At 40.9% G+C, this 19,005-nt stretch overlaps 1 protein-coding gene across 2 annotated transcripts; it reads right to left on the bottom strand.

Annotated features, from left to right (window-relative positions):
- Nucleotides 1–5,457: 5,457 nt before the first annotated feature.
- LOC134206925 (titin-like) lies at nt 5,458–18,000 on the bottom strand. Of its 2 annotated transcripts, XM_062682676.1 has the most exons (3): nt 17,754–18,000; nt 17,003–17,689; nt 5,458–7,122 (listed from the first exon to the last, which is right to left on the bottom strand). In XM_062682676.1, the coding sequence occupies exons 1-3, from the start codon at nt 17,763–17,765 to the stop codon at nt 6,898–6,900; spliced, it is 924 nt and encodes a 307-aa protein (XP_062538660.1). In that variant the 5' UTR covers nt 17,766–18,000; the 3' UTR covers nt 5,458–6,897. The 2 variants fall into 2 exon arrangements, with proteins under 2 accessions (XP_062538660.1, XP_062538655.1); XM_062682671.1 differs by having other exon boundaries at nt 17,003–18,000.
- Between the last annotated feature and the right edge of the window lie 1,005 nt (nt 18,001–19,005).

A 19,005-nucleotide genomic window follows, 5' to 3' on the forward strand; every position in this document is an offset into this window, starting at 1 on the left:
AGGAAGTGAGTGAGTATAAAAGATAGAGAGAGAGAGAGATCTTGCTTGTCTTGAAGAAGGCATCATCTCTGTTCGCCTTCTACCGTGCTGACGCGTTACTTTTAAAAAGGCATTATTTCCATCCCGGCATTGGCAAGGCATTGCATAATCCCGGTATAAGCACGTTCATTTAAAGAATGAATCATCTCCTCTGTCTTCCTTATACCCGGCAAACGCGTTCATTTAAAGAAGGCATCATCTCCTCTGTCTGGCTTATACCGGGCAAACGCGTTCATTTAGAGATGGCATTACTTCCTCTGTGTGCCTTATAGTGAGCAAACGCGTTCATTTAAATAATGCATTATTTCCTGTGTGTGTTCTATTCCGGGCAAACGCGTCCATTTAAAGAAGGCATAATCTTCTCTGAATGCTTTATACTGGGCAAACGCGTTCTATTAAAAAAAAGTGCTTTTACTCCATTTCGTAGAATAGCAGTTTTCCATGTCATAATGACAACAATGACAGTTAAAGTTACTTAGAAGATATATCAAAACTGTTGGTTAAACAGAAACTGTAATGGATTTATCTAAGTATCTCTATTTTTTTATTCTTTGCAAAGATTGTCATTTTGCAATATCTGTTGATGTTAAAGATAATAATAGAATACTACAGATTCCAAACATTTTCGGGGTAATTTCCTTTCGGGGTAATGGATTTCGGGGTAGTGTCCCATTCGGGGTGATGGTTTTCGGGGTACTGTCCCATTCGGGGTAGTGGCCTTCGGGATAATGGGGTTCGGGGTTCTGGCATTCGGGGTAGTGGGGTGGAGCCCTCAGGAAGTTCCTATACAAGTTCGTAGGGATGTTCATCGAGAAATTCCTCTGGACATTTCTCCGGAAATACCTCTTGGAAGTTCCTCCAGGGATTCGCCCGGAAGATCCTCCAGAAATTTCTCCGAAAGTTCCTCCAGGTGTTCCTCTGAAAGATCCTCCAGGATCCGTTGGAAGTTCCTCCAGGAATTCCCCTGGAAGATCCGCTAGAAGTTCCTACAGGAATTCCCCCCAGTTCCTTTAGGAATTTCTCCGGAAGTTCCTCCGGAAGTCCCTCCCCCCTCCAGGAATTCCTCCGGAAAACCCTCCGGAAGTTCCCCCCTGTAGGAATTCCTCTGGAAGTTCCTCCGGAAGTTCCTCAAGGAATTCTTCCGGAAGTTCCTCAAGGAATTCTTCCGGAAGTTCCTCAAGGAATTCTTCCGGAAGTTCCTCCAGGAATTCCTCCGGAAGTTCCTCCAGGAATTCCTCCGGAAGTTCCTCCAGGAATTCCTCCGGAAGTTCCTCCAGGAATTCCTCCGGAAGTTCCTCCAGGAATTCCTCCGAAGTTCCTCCAGGAATTCCTCCGAAGTTCCTCTAGGAATTCCTCCGGAAGTTCCTCTAGGAATTCCTCCGGAAGTTCCTCTATGAATTCCTCCGAAGTTCCTCCAGGAATTCCTCCGGAAGTTCCTCCAGGAATTCCTCCGGAAGTTCCTCCAGGAATTCCTCCGAAGTTCCTCCAGGAATTCCTCCGAAGTTCCTCCAGGAATTCCTCCGGAAGTTCCTCCAGGAATTCCTCCGGAAGTTCCTCCAGGAATTCCTCCGGAAGTTCATCCAGGAATTCCTCCGAAGTTCCTCCAGGAATTCCTCCGGAAGTTCCTCCAGGAATTCCTCCGGAAGTTCCTCCAGGAATTCCTCCGGAAGTTCCTCCAGGAATTCCTCCGGAAGTTCCTCCAGGAATTCCTCCGGAAGTTCCTCCAGGAATTCCTCCGAAGTTCCTCCAGGAATTCCTCCGAAGTTCCTCAGGAATTCCTCCGGAAGTTCCTTCAGGAATTCCTCCGGAAGTTCCTCCAGGAATTCCTCCGAAGTTCCTCCAGGAATTCCTCCGGAAGTTCCTCCAGGAATTCCTCCGGAAGTTCCTCCAGGAATTCCTCCGGAAGTTCCTCCAGGAATTCCTCCGGAAGTTCCTCCAGGAATTCCTCCGAAGTTCCTTCCAGGAATTCCACCGGAAACTCCTCCAGGAATTCCTCCGGAAGTTCTTTCCAGAATTCCTCCGGAAGTTCCTCCAGGAATTCCTCCGGAAGTTGGTTGGTAATATTTTCCAAAGGTAATTATTGAAAAATCACCAAAATTCAGTTTCAGTTTCAGTTTCAAAATTCATTCTATTTACAGTTTCCAAGTAACTTTCAGAGAATTACCGAAACATCCGTAATTTTCCAGGAGTTTTTGTGGAAATTACTTTAAGAATACATTCATAAACCATCTATTTTTCAGAAAACTGCTCTGAAAATTTATTTCGAAACTCTCCCGGAATTTTTCAAGGTATACTCAAAAAATGTCCAGGAAGTGCTCCGGTATATTCCTATAGATGAAATTTTTGTGAGATTATTCAAAGGAATTCTTAAAAAGATTTCTTGACGCTTTAAAATAATAAATTCAATAAAAATCGTGAAGTCCTGAAGGATTTCTTTAAGAAATTCCTGAAGAAATTCGCAAATGAGTTTTTGATTAAAATTCTTGTAGAAATTATAGAATATATTCATGGGGCAATTTTCGACTTAATTTACGATTTATTTCGCAATGGACTTCCTGGATGAATTCTCAAAAAAAACTGTCAGAGTCGTGGAAGAATTTTTTAGGAGAAATTCGAAAAGGAATTCCTGGTTAAAATCACTGTAGTCAGTTTTAGATGAATTCCTAAAATAATTTCGGATTTTCTTATGGGCTTACAGGAGATATTCTCAAAGGAATTCCTAAAATAACTAAACAAATTTCAAGCGAAATTCAAAAAGTTGACGTATTTTCAAAGGAAGCTCATAAAATTAAAAAAATCTTTTTGTGTTTCCGATTTAATTTAATTTTAAAATTGAAATATGAAATAATTTAAATCCGAAACACTTAAGAAGTTCTGATAGGAGTTTCTTATTTTTTTAGGAGCAGTTCCTGAAATTCCTGAGAAACAATTGATTTCTTAGGCTGCGTTTCATTTCCTGATGTAAAATCAAATTAAACATAAAAGTGGTAGTTCGAAAATTAAAAATCAACCGGTCACAGAAACCACAGGTGCTTTCAAATAAGACATTCGTCAAAAACAATTTGATGTCTATCAAGAATAATCTTGTTGTATGAGCAGTGTTATTTGAAATTATTCAACTATCACTTTTGAGTTATGTTAACTTCGGGAAATAAGACGCAGCCTTAAAGAAAATATTCTGATGTTTACCGAGCAAAGTTTTTATCAAAATTAGCTCAATGCACTGAATTTATATTTATTTCTGTTGAGTTTAAATTACCAGTAAAAATACTCTTTTAACATAATGTATGAAACCCAATGAACTATTGGTACCTTCAATAGTCTTCGGCGTGGTAAAAAAATATTCGGCGGCTTGAAGAATTCTCATGCGGAGGACTCATTTTTGGCGGCGGCGCGGCGTGAGAAAATCAACTGCGGCGACGGCGTTGCGTGGCAGCGCACAGGTCTACTTTGAACATCAACCTACATATTCTCTCTGGGCATATTGCACATTTTTGCGTCCCTCGTTGGCAGTCGTACGATGATTAGTCGCCACTAACAGGGAATACAGACGGTGTTGTGAGCTGGACGTCCTTGATACTTTGTGACCGTGCGTTTAGCGATGTCAATCGTCTACACACATGTGCTCTGGAGTGTGGGTTTGATTCTCGCCATGATAAGAAGGGAACTTTTCGTGATCGAAAAATTCTCCACTGGTCCACTGAGTGTTATGTATCCTGGCCGTTGTCTCACGCTAGGAGTTAAGTGTTCAGGCTTTGCGCGCCACTCGGTCGTTTTGGTAGATCCTACTTGCGAATACATGCTGCTATTTATAGGAGTTAAACAGATCCCACTATCAAACCACACCACATTCTAGCAAGCCCCACAGATTTCAGTGGCCTAGGGACGAACAGTTCGATTATTAATATTTTACATAAATGACGTATGCTCATTGGATTACTCAGATATTGTTAGGGCTGCTAAAAATAGTCGCATACTGTCAATGCCTTATTTTACCCTAATTCAATTGTTGTAATTCGTCCGAGTTATAAACGTTGGGGACGGGAATATAGGTTGTCGCCCAAATAATCCTTCTTTTCACCAACTATAAACGTGAACCGTTTGATAGAATTTCCACAATGCTACACACTTTGGTTCGTGCGTGATTCGCTAGCAAACAAAAACTAAATTGAATTCATGTTTGATGAAATCTTCGCCCATGACGTACACCGTCCACACGTACCCAAATACATATAGGGTTTAGTGGAAGTGTACAACCGTGGGTGCATGCCGTATGGTTTATCAATATAAAAACCGGCATGTTACTGCAAATCAAACTTCATCTCACTTACATCTAGCAAAAAAGTCACGTAACATTCATTCATGTGACCGATTCAATTATTATCCTTTTCCACACACCAGGTAAAGTTCGCTCGGGGTGTTACACTCAGCCCTGGTTCCATTTGTTCTCCCATGAAGTATTACAATAATAATCGCTTGGCTTTGGGTGGAACGATTTGGAGCTGCTGCGGTAGTCCGCAGAAATAACCGAGAATCATTTTGACGCGTAAAATTGTCAATCGATTTATAATCATTGTTTGAAGTCCGGCTTGTAAAAATCAGAACATCGCCACGAAACGTGCCACTATTACGGTGCGTGAGAAAAAAGACCAGGCATTGTTGGCAGCACAGCTATAAAATGCCGTATGCAAATTTATGTTTTTTCAACGGTGTATAGCGACACGAAGTAAAAATTGTTGATTTTATATTCATCGTCAAGATAGGAAACTTCAGAGCGGATCTGGTATTCGCTACGAGACAGAAAAATAAAAACGTGCGAATTTTTTACTCACTCTGCGAGAAAGCGCAAAAAGCGTGCTTGGAATTAGTATGTTAAACGATTTTATCAGTTTAATTAATTCCGAACAAAATGGATTGGACCAAGTTTTGTTAGCAGCTTTTTGGTAGCCGGCTGTTTTCCAGATATTTGAGATGTGAGAATGTAACGCATGGTAGCTGCATAAAGGCTAACTCTGAATATCAGCGACTATCTTCATAACGTTTCTAAACATAACATACCATCTTGAAACTAATCTCGGTGGATTTCGGAAGTACGAAAATGAACAATGGAAGAAGACCTGAATGCCATCTACTATTCCTGACCATTTATGCGACCATTTATCTAATATTATACAGTTTCTGTAAGGTTTTTATGCAGAACTGTATATCTGCCATCCGCTGGTTGGTCCAAATGATTCATTTTTGTTAAATTAAATTAGCATACCCAGAGCCAAAACAAAACGAAACAGGAAATTATTTTATGAATTGCACCTTTATTACAAAAAAAATCTGGAACTACAACAGACATTAGGTCTAGAATCCTACTAGCAGTATGTTCAAGGATATTTCTTTCATTACAGTTTGGATACTATTTGGGAAAACAAATCGTTTATTCAAAATGAATGACAACAATACAAACCTAACAACATCAATTTAAATTAAGCTACAGGTATGAAACAAACAGCACTAACTCTGTTTTCAATAGATTTACAAGGCATCTACTAACATGTACAACTTCATTGTTTCCCTTTGAAAAAAATAACTAATAAATATCAGTCAACAGTACGCCTTCGAAAGAGGAAAACAAGTTGTTCATATTTTTTTCTTCGCATACCACAGACCGTCCTCGTCGTTGCGTCGACGCCGCATGAGGAAGGAAGACCAATGCTTCCAATATAGGGCACTGAAAACCAGCCTCACGTGCATGTTGCGTTTGTTTCACCTCATTGTCTGCGCCTCCTCGTTACCTTCATTGTTTCTCGAGCGAGCGTAATTGGAAAGCAATAAATTAATAAGTTACACCAAGGCTGGACTGGGGTAGCGTTCAACGTGCTTTTAATACAGGTAAGCCATTACCAAAAAACCACTTGCTGCGGTCCAGATAGAAAATTCTGAATACTTTAGCAGTATTGCAACGACTATTGCATTTTAGCTCTTCCAATGTTTCCATAATGTTTGAACAATGTGTTACCCTTAACATTAGACATACATTGAATACCATGAAGGTTCAAATCGGCTTTTCTTTGGGTACTGACTTGAAGCTAATGGTCTTGCTTAACATATATGAGCATTACACTGCACAGTGGTAGTAAGTGTGATTTAAACCTAAGCAGAATCCATGCTCCAAAAGCCACACTCCATATTCTAAAAAAAAACCAAAACAGTAAAAGCTTTATAAATGGATGCTTGCAGGAATTAAATAAAAAATAAAATATTAACTTATCTCCCTCTAGTCTATTAAGATGGAATAAAATATCAACAAAACTTAGTCGTAGTATAAAAGTGTTGGCTTTGCTAGACTTTCTCTAGTCGACTAAACTACAAAATGCCAAAAACGATCTCAAGGTTGAAGTCGACGAATACAATTGGAAAAATAAAATAAAATTGAATATTATATGTTCGTTTTCTAGAGACGTGAATAGCTTCAGTCATGTTGAGACCCATTTCTTTTCAGCTTGAGCGTAGCAATTTTAACCCATTGTGTCTTGCACATCAACTGTGCTCACTGGAATTTGCTCTCAAATAATTTTATGACTGCTGAACAGGTTTCGTTTTCCGAGTTTTTTCAACCAAGGGCCTCACGGTTGAACAAACAACATGTCCTCCTACTCTCGCCAGTTCCTCGAATTTCACGGCAAATTTTAGTTTATGACCCGACACATGTTAATAAGAATACAATGCTGCTTGACGGTTATTGGTATAATTTAAAATAATGCGGAACAAACGCATTACTTGTAATAACATCGATTCAACATGTTTGCTACACGGTTTTGGACCTTGTTCCAAAAGTATATTTTGATACGAGCATGTTACGCTCTCTTAAATAGTGACACTACCAACCCCAACCGTTCGTGGTGGCTTGTGCTTATGGACGATGGTTTTAACCACTGGAACCTTTACCGGATAGGGCTGGGGAATGTGCACAGGGACGTGTTTCTCGACGGGATATGGGACCGGCTTCTCGATGGGTACAGGGACCCTTTTCTCCACTGGGTAGGGAACTATTTTTTCGATTGGAATGGTGATCTCCTTTATTACTGGTACCTAAAAGAATAGAAAACACAAATTAGTTTTTTTTACAGTTTTCCATCTATCTTTACTCAATTCGATATTGCAACAATAATATTAAATTCAATTTCCGTAGGACAAAGGGATTATAGTAAAGTTACCATCCCGAATCTTCATCGTATTGCTACTATATTCATCTTATCCATAACAACCATAACAAAGGAATGAAAAACAAATACCGTCGTGCGGGGCTTCTTTTGAAAAATAAGGGGCTACTTTGGACATTTTAAAACAAGAATTATAACGAAAATTACTATAAAATTGTCATTATCACCAATCGGGTGTCTTGTTGATAGCTAGACGGCAACTTTCTGTTACAAATTTGGTATTTTTTCCGTTTAGTTTTTTCAAAAAATTAAAAATCCAAAGTAGCCCCCGGAATCAAAAGAAGCCCCGCACGACGGTATAATGATTATTTCTTCTGTTAGTATAACAAAGTATAAAGAAAGTGTGATTCTATCCAGCGAAACAAACTGATAAATTTGGGATTTTATTATATTTCGCGATATTATGATTTCATTCAAGTTTGAACAAAAATAGTTTGCTGAGCTCGGCAGAATTGTAGAGAAAAACTGCTGAAAGCCATGCTTCATTTGCCGCCACCATTCGCCTGCAAATGCATAAAGGACGATGAGCTTAACCTTTTATAACTATTAAGAAAATTATTTTGAGCTTTTTAGTGGAATGTCTTCACTTGTCATAAGACGAGTTTGTACAATCCCATTTAATTCCACCACTTAATTGTACGTTGACAGATACGTATTTCGACCTCAACAGTAAGGTCGTCTTCAGTGTCTCGTACTGGACTTTTATAACTATATTGCCACCAACAAATTATATGTTTTTCTATTTATCAACAAGAGCTCTACTTTTTATTTCCCATGTAGTGGCTATATTTGCTACGTTCCTTAATTTGAATTGTTTTACTTTAAACTTAATTTTAAAAAATCTTTTAATTATTTTTTTTGTTGCCTGTTTTCCCGCTTGTAAGGCAGTGGCAAATATATTGCCATTGCCACCAATGTTGTCCCGCTTGCAAGGCATTTGCAATTATATTGCCACCAATTTTTCGAACCGTTTAATGTATAACATTGTGTCTTGTTGTTGTTTTTGTTAATTTATTGTTTAAATTCTTTTGCCTTACGAAGGGTTAACACAGTGAAACAATTCTATGAATGGTCCAGAATTCCATGACGACAGATGGGCAAGCGCAATGACAACTAGGCGCCTGATGACTTACGCACTTACGCACCGACCCAGCGCTCATATTTAGGAGGTTTTCGTTCCTCCCACACTTTTGTGCACTGGAGTGTTGGACTCGTCTTCTCGGGATTGCCTTTCGGTACCATTTCCGAAAGTAAAGTTTTTGTGCAATAAGCACCTTTTTAAACTTGACGTGCTTTTCGCCACATCTGTTCTGGCATCGTTCTGTTCGAGCCCTTCTAGCCTCTTCTTGAGCCGATTGACTATCTTCTCAAGAATTTGGTTCAATAAGGCCTCAACGACCCGAAGCCGGTGCGTTCTTATGCTCGCTACGATCTACTCAACTACTAGTCTACTCCTAATAATCGAATGCCCCGGTGGTGTATCTATGCTATACAGACAGGAAGTTAACTGGCATTGGATGCTATTCCGTATACGATAACCCGCCTTCATGGGTGACCGATCGAGTAACCTGGTAGTGCAGGCCGATACTTGCATGAAGATTCGTGGGATGCCGTGTTCTCCAGCTTTCGGATGCTGCAGTTTGCGCTCAACGCTGACATCCAGACTGAACCTCCTTGCCGTAGTATTTGAATCGCCACGCTTGCCGGAGCATATCCTCGAGCTGTTCGTCATCATCCGCGATAATACCGCTGAAACTCATCTTATCGTCGAGCAACACCCCCAAATGTTTGATCGTTCTTGAGACGTCGACCCCAATTGACGCCTTATGCAACGATTTCCGGTTGTTTACGTCTATCTCCATTTCATGATGCGCCTATTCGAAGGGGCTGCAGTCAACTCGACCTCCACTATAGACTCTCCGTAGACGGTGTGATCGTTACGTCAGTGAATCTCACTAGCTGAACATCGCAATATTTTAAATCACCATGACGACGTCGACCGAGCAGCTGAAACGTTCTCTCATGTACTGTCATATATCGTTGACAGACATATTCCCAAAATAGTGAAGCATAACCCTCCCCACGCACCATGGCAAACAAGTGGTCTGCGACGACTAAAGTCGTATAAAAGAGCGGCGTTAAGGAAGTTCTCAAAGTACCGTACATTGTCACTGAAACGGCACTACGTACAAATCAATCACGAATACAAACGGACTGCCAAAAGTTGCTTCTCGCAGTATCAGCGTAGACTGCGAAGGAAGCTGAAAACACATCCGTAAAAGTTCTCGAAGTACGTAAAAGAGCAACGTAATGAATATGGCCTTCCTTCGCGAATGACGCTTAACGGAATTTTGGCGTCGAATTCTCAGGAAATCAGTAGACTGTTTGCTGAAAAATTCGTCAGTGTTTTCAGCAATGAAAGATTATCAGAAGACCAAATACGAAATGCTATGAGCTCCGTTCCTATCTCCGGCCAAGCTATGAACATATCAATGTTGGAATAGTTCGCGAAGCATTGAAACTGAAAACATCCTACAACCCCGGGCCGGATGAAATTCCTTCCGTATTTCTGAAAACGCACATCGATGGCATTAACACTCCGTTACTCCATGTTTTCCAACTTTCGATTACGTCAGGATTTTTTCCGTCTTGTTGGTGTCTTGTTGTGGTATCACCTCATTGTCTGCTGTTGCCAAGTTGTTCGAGCTAGTCATCATCATGGAACCTCTACTCGCCCATTGTAAACCATACATTAGTGACGACCAAAATGGATTTATGCACGGACGTTCCACTGCCACAAATCTTTTGTGCCTTACCTCCTACATCAACAGCAGCATGGTGGATCGCAGTCAAACGGACGCTATCTATACCGGCCTAACAGCAGCCTTTGACAAATTGAATCACCGCATAGCTATTGCTAAACTGGATCGCCTCGGAATCAATGGTTCTCTCTAGCGATGGTTTCAGTCGTATTTAACCAGTCGCAGCCTTACCGTGGTTATTTGAGATCATCAGTCGAACCATTTTGCCGCTATCTCAGGCGTTCCTCAGGGTAGTCACCTGGGACCACTGATATTTCTGATCTATTTCAACGACGCCATTCTGATAATCAAGGGACCATGGCTTTGCTACGCAGACGACCTGAAACTGTATCTCCGAATTTGTTCCTTACCTTGCCGTTCCTTTCTCGCGGAAATGGGAAGCAATAATTCACAAGTATATCTTGTATGACACAGAACTTGAACGAGTCAATCAACTTTAAGCAGCATGTTTCCTACGTTGCCAGCAAAGCATCAAAGGTTTTGGGTTTCATCTTCAGGATTCACGGGCATTAACTGTCTATAGTCGTTGTACTGTTGCCTGACTCCGTTCTGGAGTACTGCTCGGTCGTCTGGTCTCCACACTATAATAACGGCGCCGAAAGAATTGAATCCGTCCAGCGTCGTTTTCTGAGATTCGCATTGCGCAGATTACCGTGGCAAAATCCCTTCCGTCTTCCAACTTATGAAAGCCGTTGCCGTTTGATTGATCTGGAACCCCTTTCCGTCCACCGAAGCACAACGACTGATAGAAGATCTACTAAAAGGGCGACTCGATTGCCCTTCTCTTCTGGAACAAATTAACTACCACGTGCAACCCCGATCCCTTAGGAATAGTTCGATGTTCAGGGCTCCTATGCACCGAACGAACTACGGTATTTTCGGTGCTATCGGTGGTCTTCAAAGAGTATTCAACAGAGTTGCATCTCTTTTTGATTTTAACTTGTCCCGTCAACTAATTTTAGGAATAGTTAATAATTATACTTGACCATATAATGTAATTTCGCATTCTGTAATAATTTATAAGTAAGCATCATTGGGGCCAATACAGCTTGTTGATATATTCTATAAAAAAAAAAACAAACAAAAAAACAAATAAGGCGGAGTGCAGAAAAATGGAAGAAGTGTGACGTTACCCAGAAAGTGCAAGTTCTATCAAAAGCTCAACGCATCCCGCAAAGGCTTCATACGGTTCAGCGGACGACGGGAATCAACCAGCCCCATCCTTGAGAGAAGCTAAGGATACCATTCAACAGCTCCAGATAAATAAAGCTGCTGGTAAGGATGGTGTCAGAGCTGGAATCATCAAGATGGGCCCGGAAAAGCTGGCAAATTTTCTGCGCAGGCTGATAGTCAGGATCTGGGAAACTGAACAGCTACCGGAGCAGTGGACGGCAGGGGAAATATTCGCACCCACACGAAAGGCGACAAGCTGGAGTGTGAAAACTTTCGAACTACAGTCGACTCTCCACATCTCGATGTTCTATATCTCGATATCTCCCCCTATGTCGATGGTTTTCTCGGTCCCTTCGATTTACATACATTTGAGCATTCTACATCTCGATAACCTCCCTATCTCGATATCTCTCTATCTCGATGTGTTCTGGTCATATTTTGCTCAGGATTCTCTCTCCGTATGTCGATATATTCATATTTCTAGGCTACTAGACGATTTTTGGACAATAACAAACACATGAACAACAAGAGATGACATTTGTTTTGTTGTTGTTTTTCATAGCAACGAGCTTTTTTTAATCTAGCACCCATTTCAATTTTCCTTCCATTCCTCGATCGCTCCTTATCTCGATGGTCCCTTTAATAGATGTTTCGAGATGTAGAGAGGCGACTGTACTATTATTCTAAATGCCGCCTACAAAAGTATCCTAAAATCATCTTCCGCCGTCTATCACCAATAGTAAATTAGTTCGTGTGAAGTTATCGAGCCGGGTTCGTTGACGGCCGCTCGACTACGTTTCAGATCTTTACTGCACGGCAAATCCTTCAAAAATGCCGTAGATATCAAGTTCCAACGCATCATTTGTTTATTGATTGCAAGGCGGTATACGTTAGTATATACCGCGTAGAGCTATGTAAAATCATGAATGAGAACAGCTTTTTCGGAAAGCTTACGAGACTGTTCAAGCAACGATGGATGGTGTGCAAAATTGTGAGAAGATTTCGGGTGAACACTCCAGTTCGTTTGAATCCTGCCGTGGACTACAGCAAAGTGATGGACTTTCGTGTCTGTTGTTTAATCCGGGTGTTAAGGCCGTGGTACGGTTCCCAAAAGATCCAGTCAATTTATTTGTTTTGCGGGTGATATGGGCATTGTCGGCCGTACACTTGGAAAGAGGGCTGAACTGTATACCCGCCTGAAGCGTGAGGCATCAAAAGTTGGACTGGTGGTGAATGCGTTGAAGACAAAATGCATGTTAGTGGGTGGAACCGAGTGCTAAAGGGCCCGCTGGAAAGCAGTATTACGATAGACGGGGATACTTTCGAGGTGATCAAGGGATTCGCCTACTCCTTGCCAACGGTTGATAATAATGTTAGTCGTGAAATATGAAGGCGTATCACCTGTACAAGTCGGACCTACTACCATGCACAAAACGCTCATAAGACCGGTGGTTATCTATAGACTTGAGACTTGGATCATGCTCGAGGAGTATTTGCAAACACTCTGGGACGGATGGAGACTGCTCTCATTCGAAGATCTTGTGAAACCGGTTATTCCAGGCATATGGAAAATCACACGTGAAATTCTAAAATACTTTGTTAACTACATTCGCTTTTGTTAAAAACTCTAACAGTAGAATCGATATTGATGCTTTGGTTTTTCGCTTAGAATTATAATTTTGAATTGCTTCCAAAACGAAATTTTGTAAATACTAATATCAATCTGACAGTATAATTTAAGCCCCAAAAAAGTAGTAGCGTCGGATGTGACATAATATTTGAATTTCTCTAGTTGTGGGGGTGAAGCAAGAATGGAGGTTCTTGCAATAAAGACAATAAAGACAATTATTGTCAAGACTGGCGGTAAGAGCTACGCCGTTGTCCTTGCGATCATGAGAGGAGATAAAAAGCAGAAGGGTACGATGATTCCCGTTCTGAAGTGAGATGCTGCGCGAAAAAGTTCCGCGAATAAAAAAAACTGGCAGAGAAGATGCTGGGTGATAGATTCGAGAGGTGAGAGCTCTATACCCAGTAGAGTATACAGAACTGGACAAGATAACCGCACTTGGAGACCTTCTGGACGCACGTTGAGAGGTCAATGTGGTGTTGAAATCCAGGATATCACGACCCGGTTGCGAAAAGGGTATGCGAGAACACATGTTGCCTCTTTTAAAGTACCCCTGGCGAACGTCACGAAAGTGTTGGATAAGGCTAAGCTGAAGGTAGGTTGGACGGAATGCCCCGTCTTCATTAACCAACAACCTCAGGCCTTTCGGCTACCGATTGAAGGACCCGATCGTAGGACCCGATCGTAGGGAGCTATGCTAGAGATATGGAATAAATGGAGACAAAGGCCTAACCGGGCCTTATGATCCCTGGCGTGCAAGCGATACTCTGAAACTTAAACCACTGTGCAGCAGCGCAACTGGCGCTACAAGAGTTGGTCAATGTGATTAAATCTGTTGTCTTGTAGCCTTGTTCTCTGGCCCGTACCGCATCCCTGGCAGAAACGGCATATGGATTGCAGGTAAGTTCAGGAATGTGTCAATCTGGATTTGCGGAGCTTTGTTAAAACAAAAGCTTACGGAGTTTACTTCTGCTGCAGCTGCTATACCTCACTTCCTCATGGTGAGGGATAGAGCAGTTCTTTAGGGGATTAGATATTCTTGGGTCAAGACAATTCGTTTCCGGATTGGCTGACAATACCGTCAGTAGATGTGGATCCGATGGTGACTAACGATGAATAGTAACTAATGATCGGTACTGCAAACATGTTTAAGGTAGACAAGGCACCGGGTCCAGATGGTATCCCGAACCATATCCTCAAACATGCAATTTATGCTGAACTGGATATGTGTAGAAATTGCCTACATCTATGTCTGAATGTAGGGAGCTTTTCAAAAAATTGTAAATAGCAAAACTTTAAACGCCTTCAGGAGAAATTACTTTTCACCCCCGTAACGCTCTGTACACTTGTATATATTACAAAGAAACATGGCTCCGTAAAGTGTTACACACGCCTGAGCCTACCATATAAATGAACTTGAAAAAAACACGCTCTGTACACATCTTTGTCACCGACCTTCAACTCATTTGTTCGAGCTGCTTCCGGGTTGCTACCCTCTACCCCAACTGAGTCTGCCTGTGCCGAGGCAGGCATCTTGTAATTTAGCCATCGTATGCTAGCAGCTATTTACCGCAAAGCCGCCTCATTTGCCGCCGTAACTTCCAGCGATGGACTCCCCCCTCAGTGGAGCGAGTCCACTGGCATGGAGCCAGGAGCTGGCACTACCCAAAAGCCAACATTAGCAACTTCAAGGTTATAATCCTCCCCCCTGTGAGTATCAGCTTTAACTATTGATTTGAATAAGGTCAACTGGGAGGGCCTCTGACCTCTCTAATTCCAACATACGCTCTTTCTATCTTCTGGTCGATTCTTGCAGCACTGCAAGTTTGAAAATGCTGCCAATAACAGCTGAATAACAGCGTTCTGATTTTACATTGTGTTCGTAGGATACCAGGCGTTCTGATTTGTGTAGTTGACTATCGGGTAATCCTGCGGTCAATTTAACACAAGCTTTCGGGCGTATCTCCGTACTAAGCCTACCTTTCGACCAGAGGAAATTAAAAGTTAGATTGGCGACTTTTGAGGCATGGCCCTCGCCTTGAGCCAATTTTAGCATCTCCGGAGAGCAGCGCATTGAACATCAACAGGTCCGGCTTCAAGATCACCAATGGTTACCTTAATCCCTACTGTACAATTGGTACCGGGTTGCTGGATCAACACTAAAGTCATTCACGTATGTTCTGTCTATGTTACTTTTGTCGACTAGTTTTTAACTTAAAACTAAAATTTATTTGAATTTTTAAGTGAGGGGGTTAGAAGCAGAGGGGTGTAATTGACATTTTGGTCAAAATTGAGTTGACTACAGCAAAAAATACTTTGACACTAGAGCTTTGCGGAAATATGCTGATATAGTTTGTACGATGTTTATAATAAATGTGAAAATTCACATTCATACAATTTGTATGAAACGAAAAATTATTGAAAAACTTTGCACCCATTTTTCTTGAAACTAAGTTTTTGTCGCTTACATCCCTTGGGTTTGACCCCCTCAAGTGTTAGTTGTACGTTTTGTCATTGTTAGTCTTAATTTTCATCCTTAAATTAAAGTTTGCTTATGGAAGGTTGGACCTGAGGGTGGTCGTTTTGAACCCCCCTCCCCCATCCAATTGTCCCTAGCCTTGGTCCATGCGACGAGTGAAGAAGTGATTCAAATATCAAAATTCACAATAATAAAGAAAAAAAAAACCTTTGCGTGGTGTGTTACGGAGTAAGATCTACCACGGTCACATTGTTAGCAATAGACGAATACCATCCCAATATCCAACTCCGTAGTACTTATGAGGGTCAGGAGCCTCTCATTAAGTAAGTAAGTACTATATCAACAGTTCCTTTCCCTCTGAAGTTACGGATGGGCGTGGCCAGGAGTAGTAATCCTCATGCATTGGTGATTTTTGTACAAGATTGAAATCAAGGACCACATCCACCATAATTTCTGGAAGTAATTTGAAGGGTGATTTTAAAAGAAAAACATGAGTAATCACTAGTGTCCAATCTACGAAGTACACCATAACTATGCTATGCTTTTAAAAGAACTTACTTTTCGGAAAATGATGTTATTAAGCAAAATGCGATGAGGCAAAACAATATCAGGCGACGAGTTTGTTTATGTGTGATGACTCTACGATTGAGATTTGTGAATGATTTTACCAATACTGATTAGACACCTTAACGCCAGAGACGATGTTATTATATAGAGACACGCGGAGAGAATAAAAGCAATTCTGGCTGCACGGCCAGCAGACAAAAATAACCTGTGCGATTGGCAACATAAAAATTTGTGAGAACTTGAAATGACTCTCAGTATGAGCAGTTATTTCGTTTGCTCCAACCATATATCCTGCCTTGTTCAGCACCATTGCCATATAAAGCAACGACAAATATGATGAAATGCAGTAATAAACTTGGTATAAGAACTTCAAAAACAGCCTAATTTAATAAACTTTTAAAACTTTTTCATATTTTCTATAATATTGATTTTAATACTTATCTCGCATTTAGCACCGATTGGTAATGTTTGTTTATTTTGCTCGTTTGGTACCGCGTTTGACGGTTCGTTTGGTACTTTCGGCTTCACTCTGCGCGGGTCTCTATCTATAAACAACGTCTCTGCTTAACGCAAATATCACAGGGATTGTAAACACGAAAAAAAGCCTTCATGAATTTTCGAACTAACAAGATCACGGTGTATGTTGACTCACGGTTTCGAGACAGACCTTTTGGAAAGTTGTGGAACGTTCTGCAAAACGTGACTGATGTTCTCGAATCCTTGACTTAAATCACTATATTATACAGCTCCATAGCTTTTTACCAGATTTCCAAACAATCGAATTCTCTGTGGCATACAAGTTAATGCGTTCAAACTATACAACAAATACAAAATATTGTAGAACGGTTTGGTATAACATGCGGTCTCCAATAAAAAAAATGTAGTTAAATTCAATTAAATTCTCTTTCATTAAAAACCAGACAACTGATGCGTTAAAAAAAATAATAACAGGTTTTCCAACATTCCTCAACGTAATTTTTATAATTATGCTTATTTCTCCATTTTTGACTATGACAACAGTTGTTGAACGTGCGATATGCATTGCTTTATAAAACTAAACTCGCAGTTGAGTTGCACTTACCGCCACTGGTTGCGACACGGGTACATGCACAGGATATGGTTGGGGCACTGGCACCAATACCGGGTGCGGAATGTGCACCTTGACTCCCTTTGGAACCGGCACATGGATTTTCTTCACATATGGAATCGGCACGGGTTTTTCCACTTCTATGTGTTGACTGATGGGAATTGCCTTCGCTCTGGTGTGAATTATCTTCGGTGGTCTGTATCGATGTCCGTAGTCCTCATCCTCGTCATCACTATTATGTGTATTTCTCGTAATAGTTGCCGGGGGTTCCTTCGCGTGAATGATGCTGTACGATTGCAGGATCGGGATAATCGATTTCTTGTTATAATAACCCGAGTTACTTTTAACATACTTTTCGCGCTCATCATGATCTTCTTCACTTTCACTATCAAAATTACCCAAAGGTGTCCCATGTTTTATTGAAGAAGTATATGAGGTCATGAAGCCAGGGCTCGAAGAGCCCGGAGACGAAGGACCATAGCTGTGACTGCTTGATGATGCATCTGTGTCATAATCATCATTGTCATCTATATGTGTAAAATCTAGTGGTCTGTTTCTCACATTATAATCGTTTTCTGATGGTTGATATGCAAACACATATTTTCCCAACACCCGGGCAGGATCAGGATCCGGAATAGGCTCAGCACGAGTTACGAGGGCACCAATAGCAAGAAGAGCAAACTGCAACTCAAGAGAGAACATAGTTCGCGTATCTATGTTTGAATTCATATTAAAGCGAACTCACATGTGATATCATTTCTTCCAACTTGCATCAACGCGTGCTGCTTTGTTAGGCTTCACTGCTGCACTGTTATGTTCACACCAGCACTTCCCATAGACCACTAACAACGCCCATTCATGCGACCCCAAGGCACGCGATTCTTGCTACTTGTTTGCTTTCCGTGGTCAGACAATGTGATCGTCGCTAGTTGGCACACAAAGTAGATCCACTGTTACCAGGATGGTGTTCGATCGTAGAATAAGCAGCCCCATTTCACCGAAGGCATCATTTATATTAAGCAAAATTGGAATCGACCAGTTGCTTCGGCTGCACCGCACTTAAAGGGCACCACTGGCTTGACGTGAACAACCGCATGAAAGCAAATGAGCCAATTACGAGTAACGATGCCGTCCACCTGAATGAAATTTAAGCTGGGTAGGGTGCCAAAAAGCATGCTGACTGTGACTAGATAAATCGACCAAATGAAATGGACTAGATTTTGATAAGGATGCTGGTTGCACCGATGTAATCGATTCGTTAGAAAGTGATCACGAGGAACAAATGAATGTCACGATCCTGCAATACTGTATTTATTGATATTATGTAAAGTGTAGATGATGTTAATAATCATTTTTAGAAGTTTTGGAACCAAAATATAATTCATTCATTCAGAATATGAAACAAACCATTGAACCATCGTAACACATGTTATCAACTTACCTAATCGTATAATGAACATAATGGTTGGTTATAACCAAATTCATCAGCATCAAAAACATAAGTTATTTGATATTACATGTTAAAATAGCATTACTCAAATCGTGAAGAGGATCGCCGGACAAACTATTTCGATATTGCATTTAATTATATTAGCACTGTTACCAACACTCAGCCTTGTTGTTTAACGATAACCGCACAACTGTAATGTAAAAGTTTAGCTTCCATGAAATAAGCCATTTGCTTTTGCCAAACGGGTACCTTGTTTGTACGTTTGCACATTTTTATTATTAAGAAAGATGCTACCTTGTTTATACTCCAGTGCAGTGAACAGAGTGTGGCCTTTGGAAGAAAGCGTTAAAATAGACAACAACGGTCGCGTCAAATTACTCACATGTTTATCATGGCAAAGTAGCAAACAAAGTCCCAATAAACAATACATTAAAAATTGACATTCCGTAGTACTTAGTACGGGTATGAGCAAATAAATCTACTCCTAATTCAGAGTTTTCAATAACGACAATATTGTAGTGATCCCGGCTAGCATCTGAAGATGAAG

This window comes from Armigeres subalbatus, chromosome 1 (assembly GCF_024139115.2).
Source record: "Armigeres subalbatus isolate Guangzhou_Male chromosome 1, GZ_Asu_2, whole genome shotgun sequence".
Taxonomy (NCBI): Eukaryota; Metazoa; Arthropoda; class Insecta; order Diptera; family Culicidae; genus Armigeres; species Armigeres subalbatus.

Excerpts from the sequence above, each read along its gene's own strand:
- LOC134206925 (XM_062682671.1), bottom strand. The coding sequence starts at position 17,737 with ATGAATTCAAACATAGATACGCGAACTATGTTCTCTCTTGAGTTGCAG. Across the intron at positions 7,123-17,002 it reads CCGTGTCGCAACCAGTGGCG|GTACCAGTAATAAAGGAGAT; the intron begins GTAAGTGCAACT and ends CTATTCTTTTAG.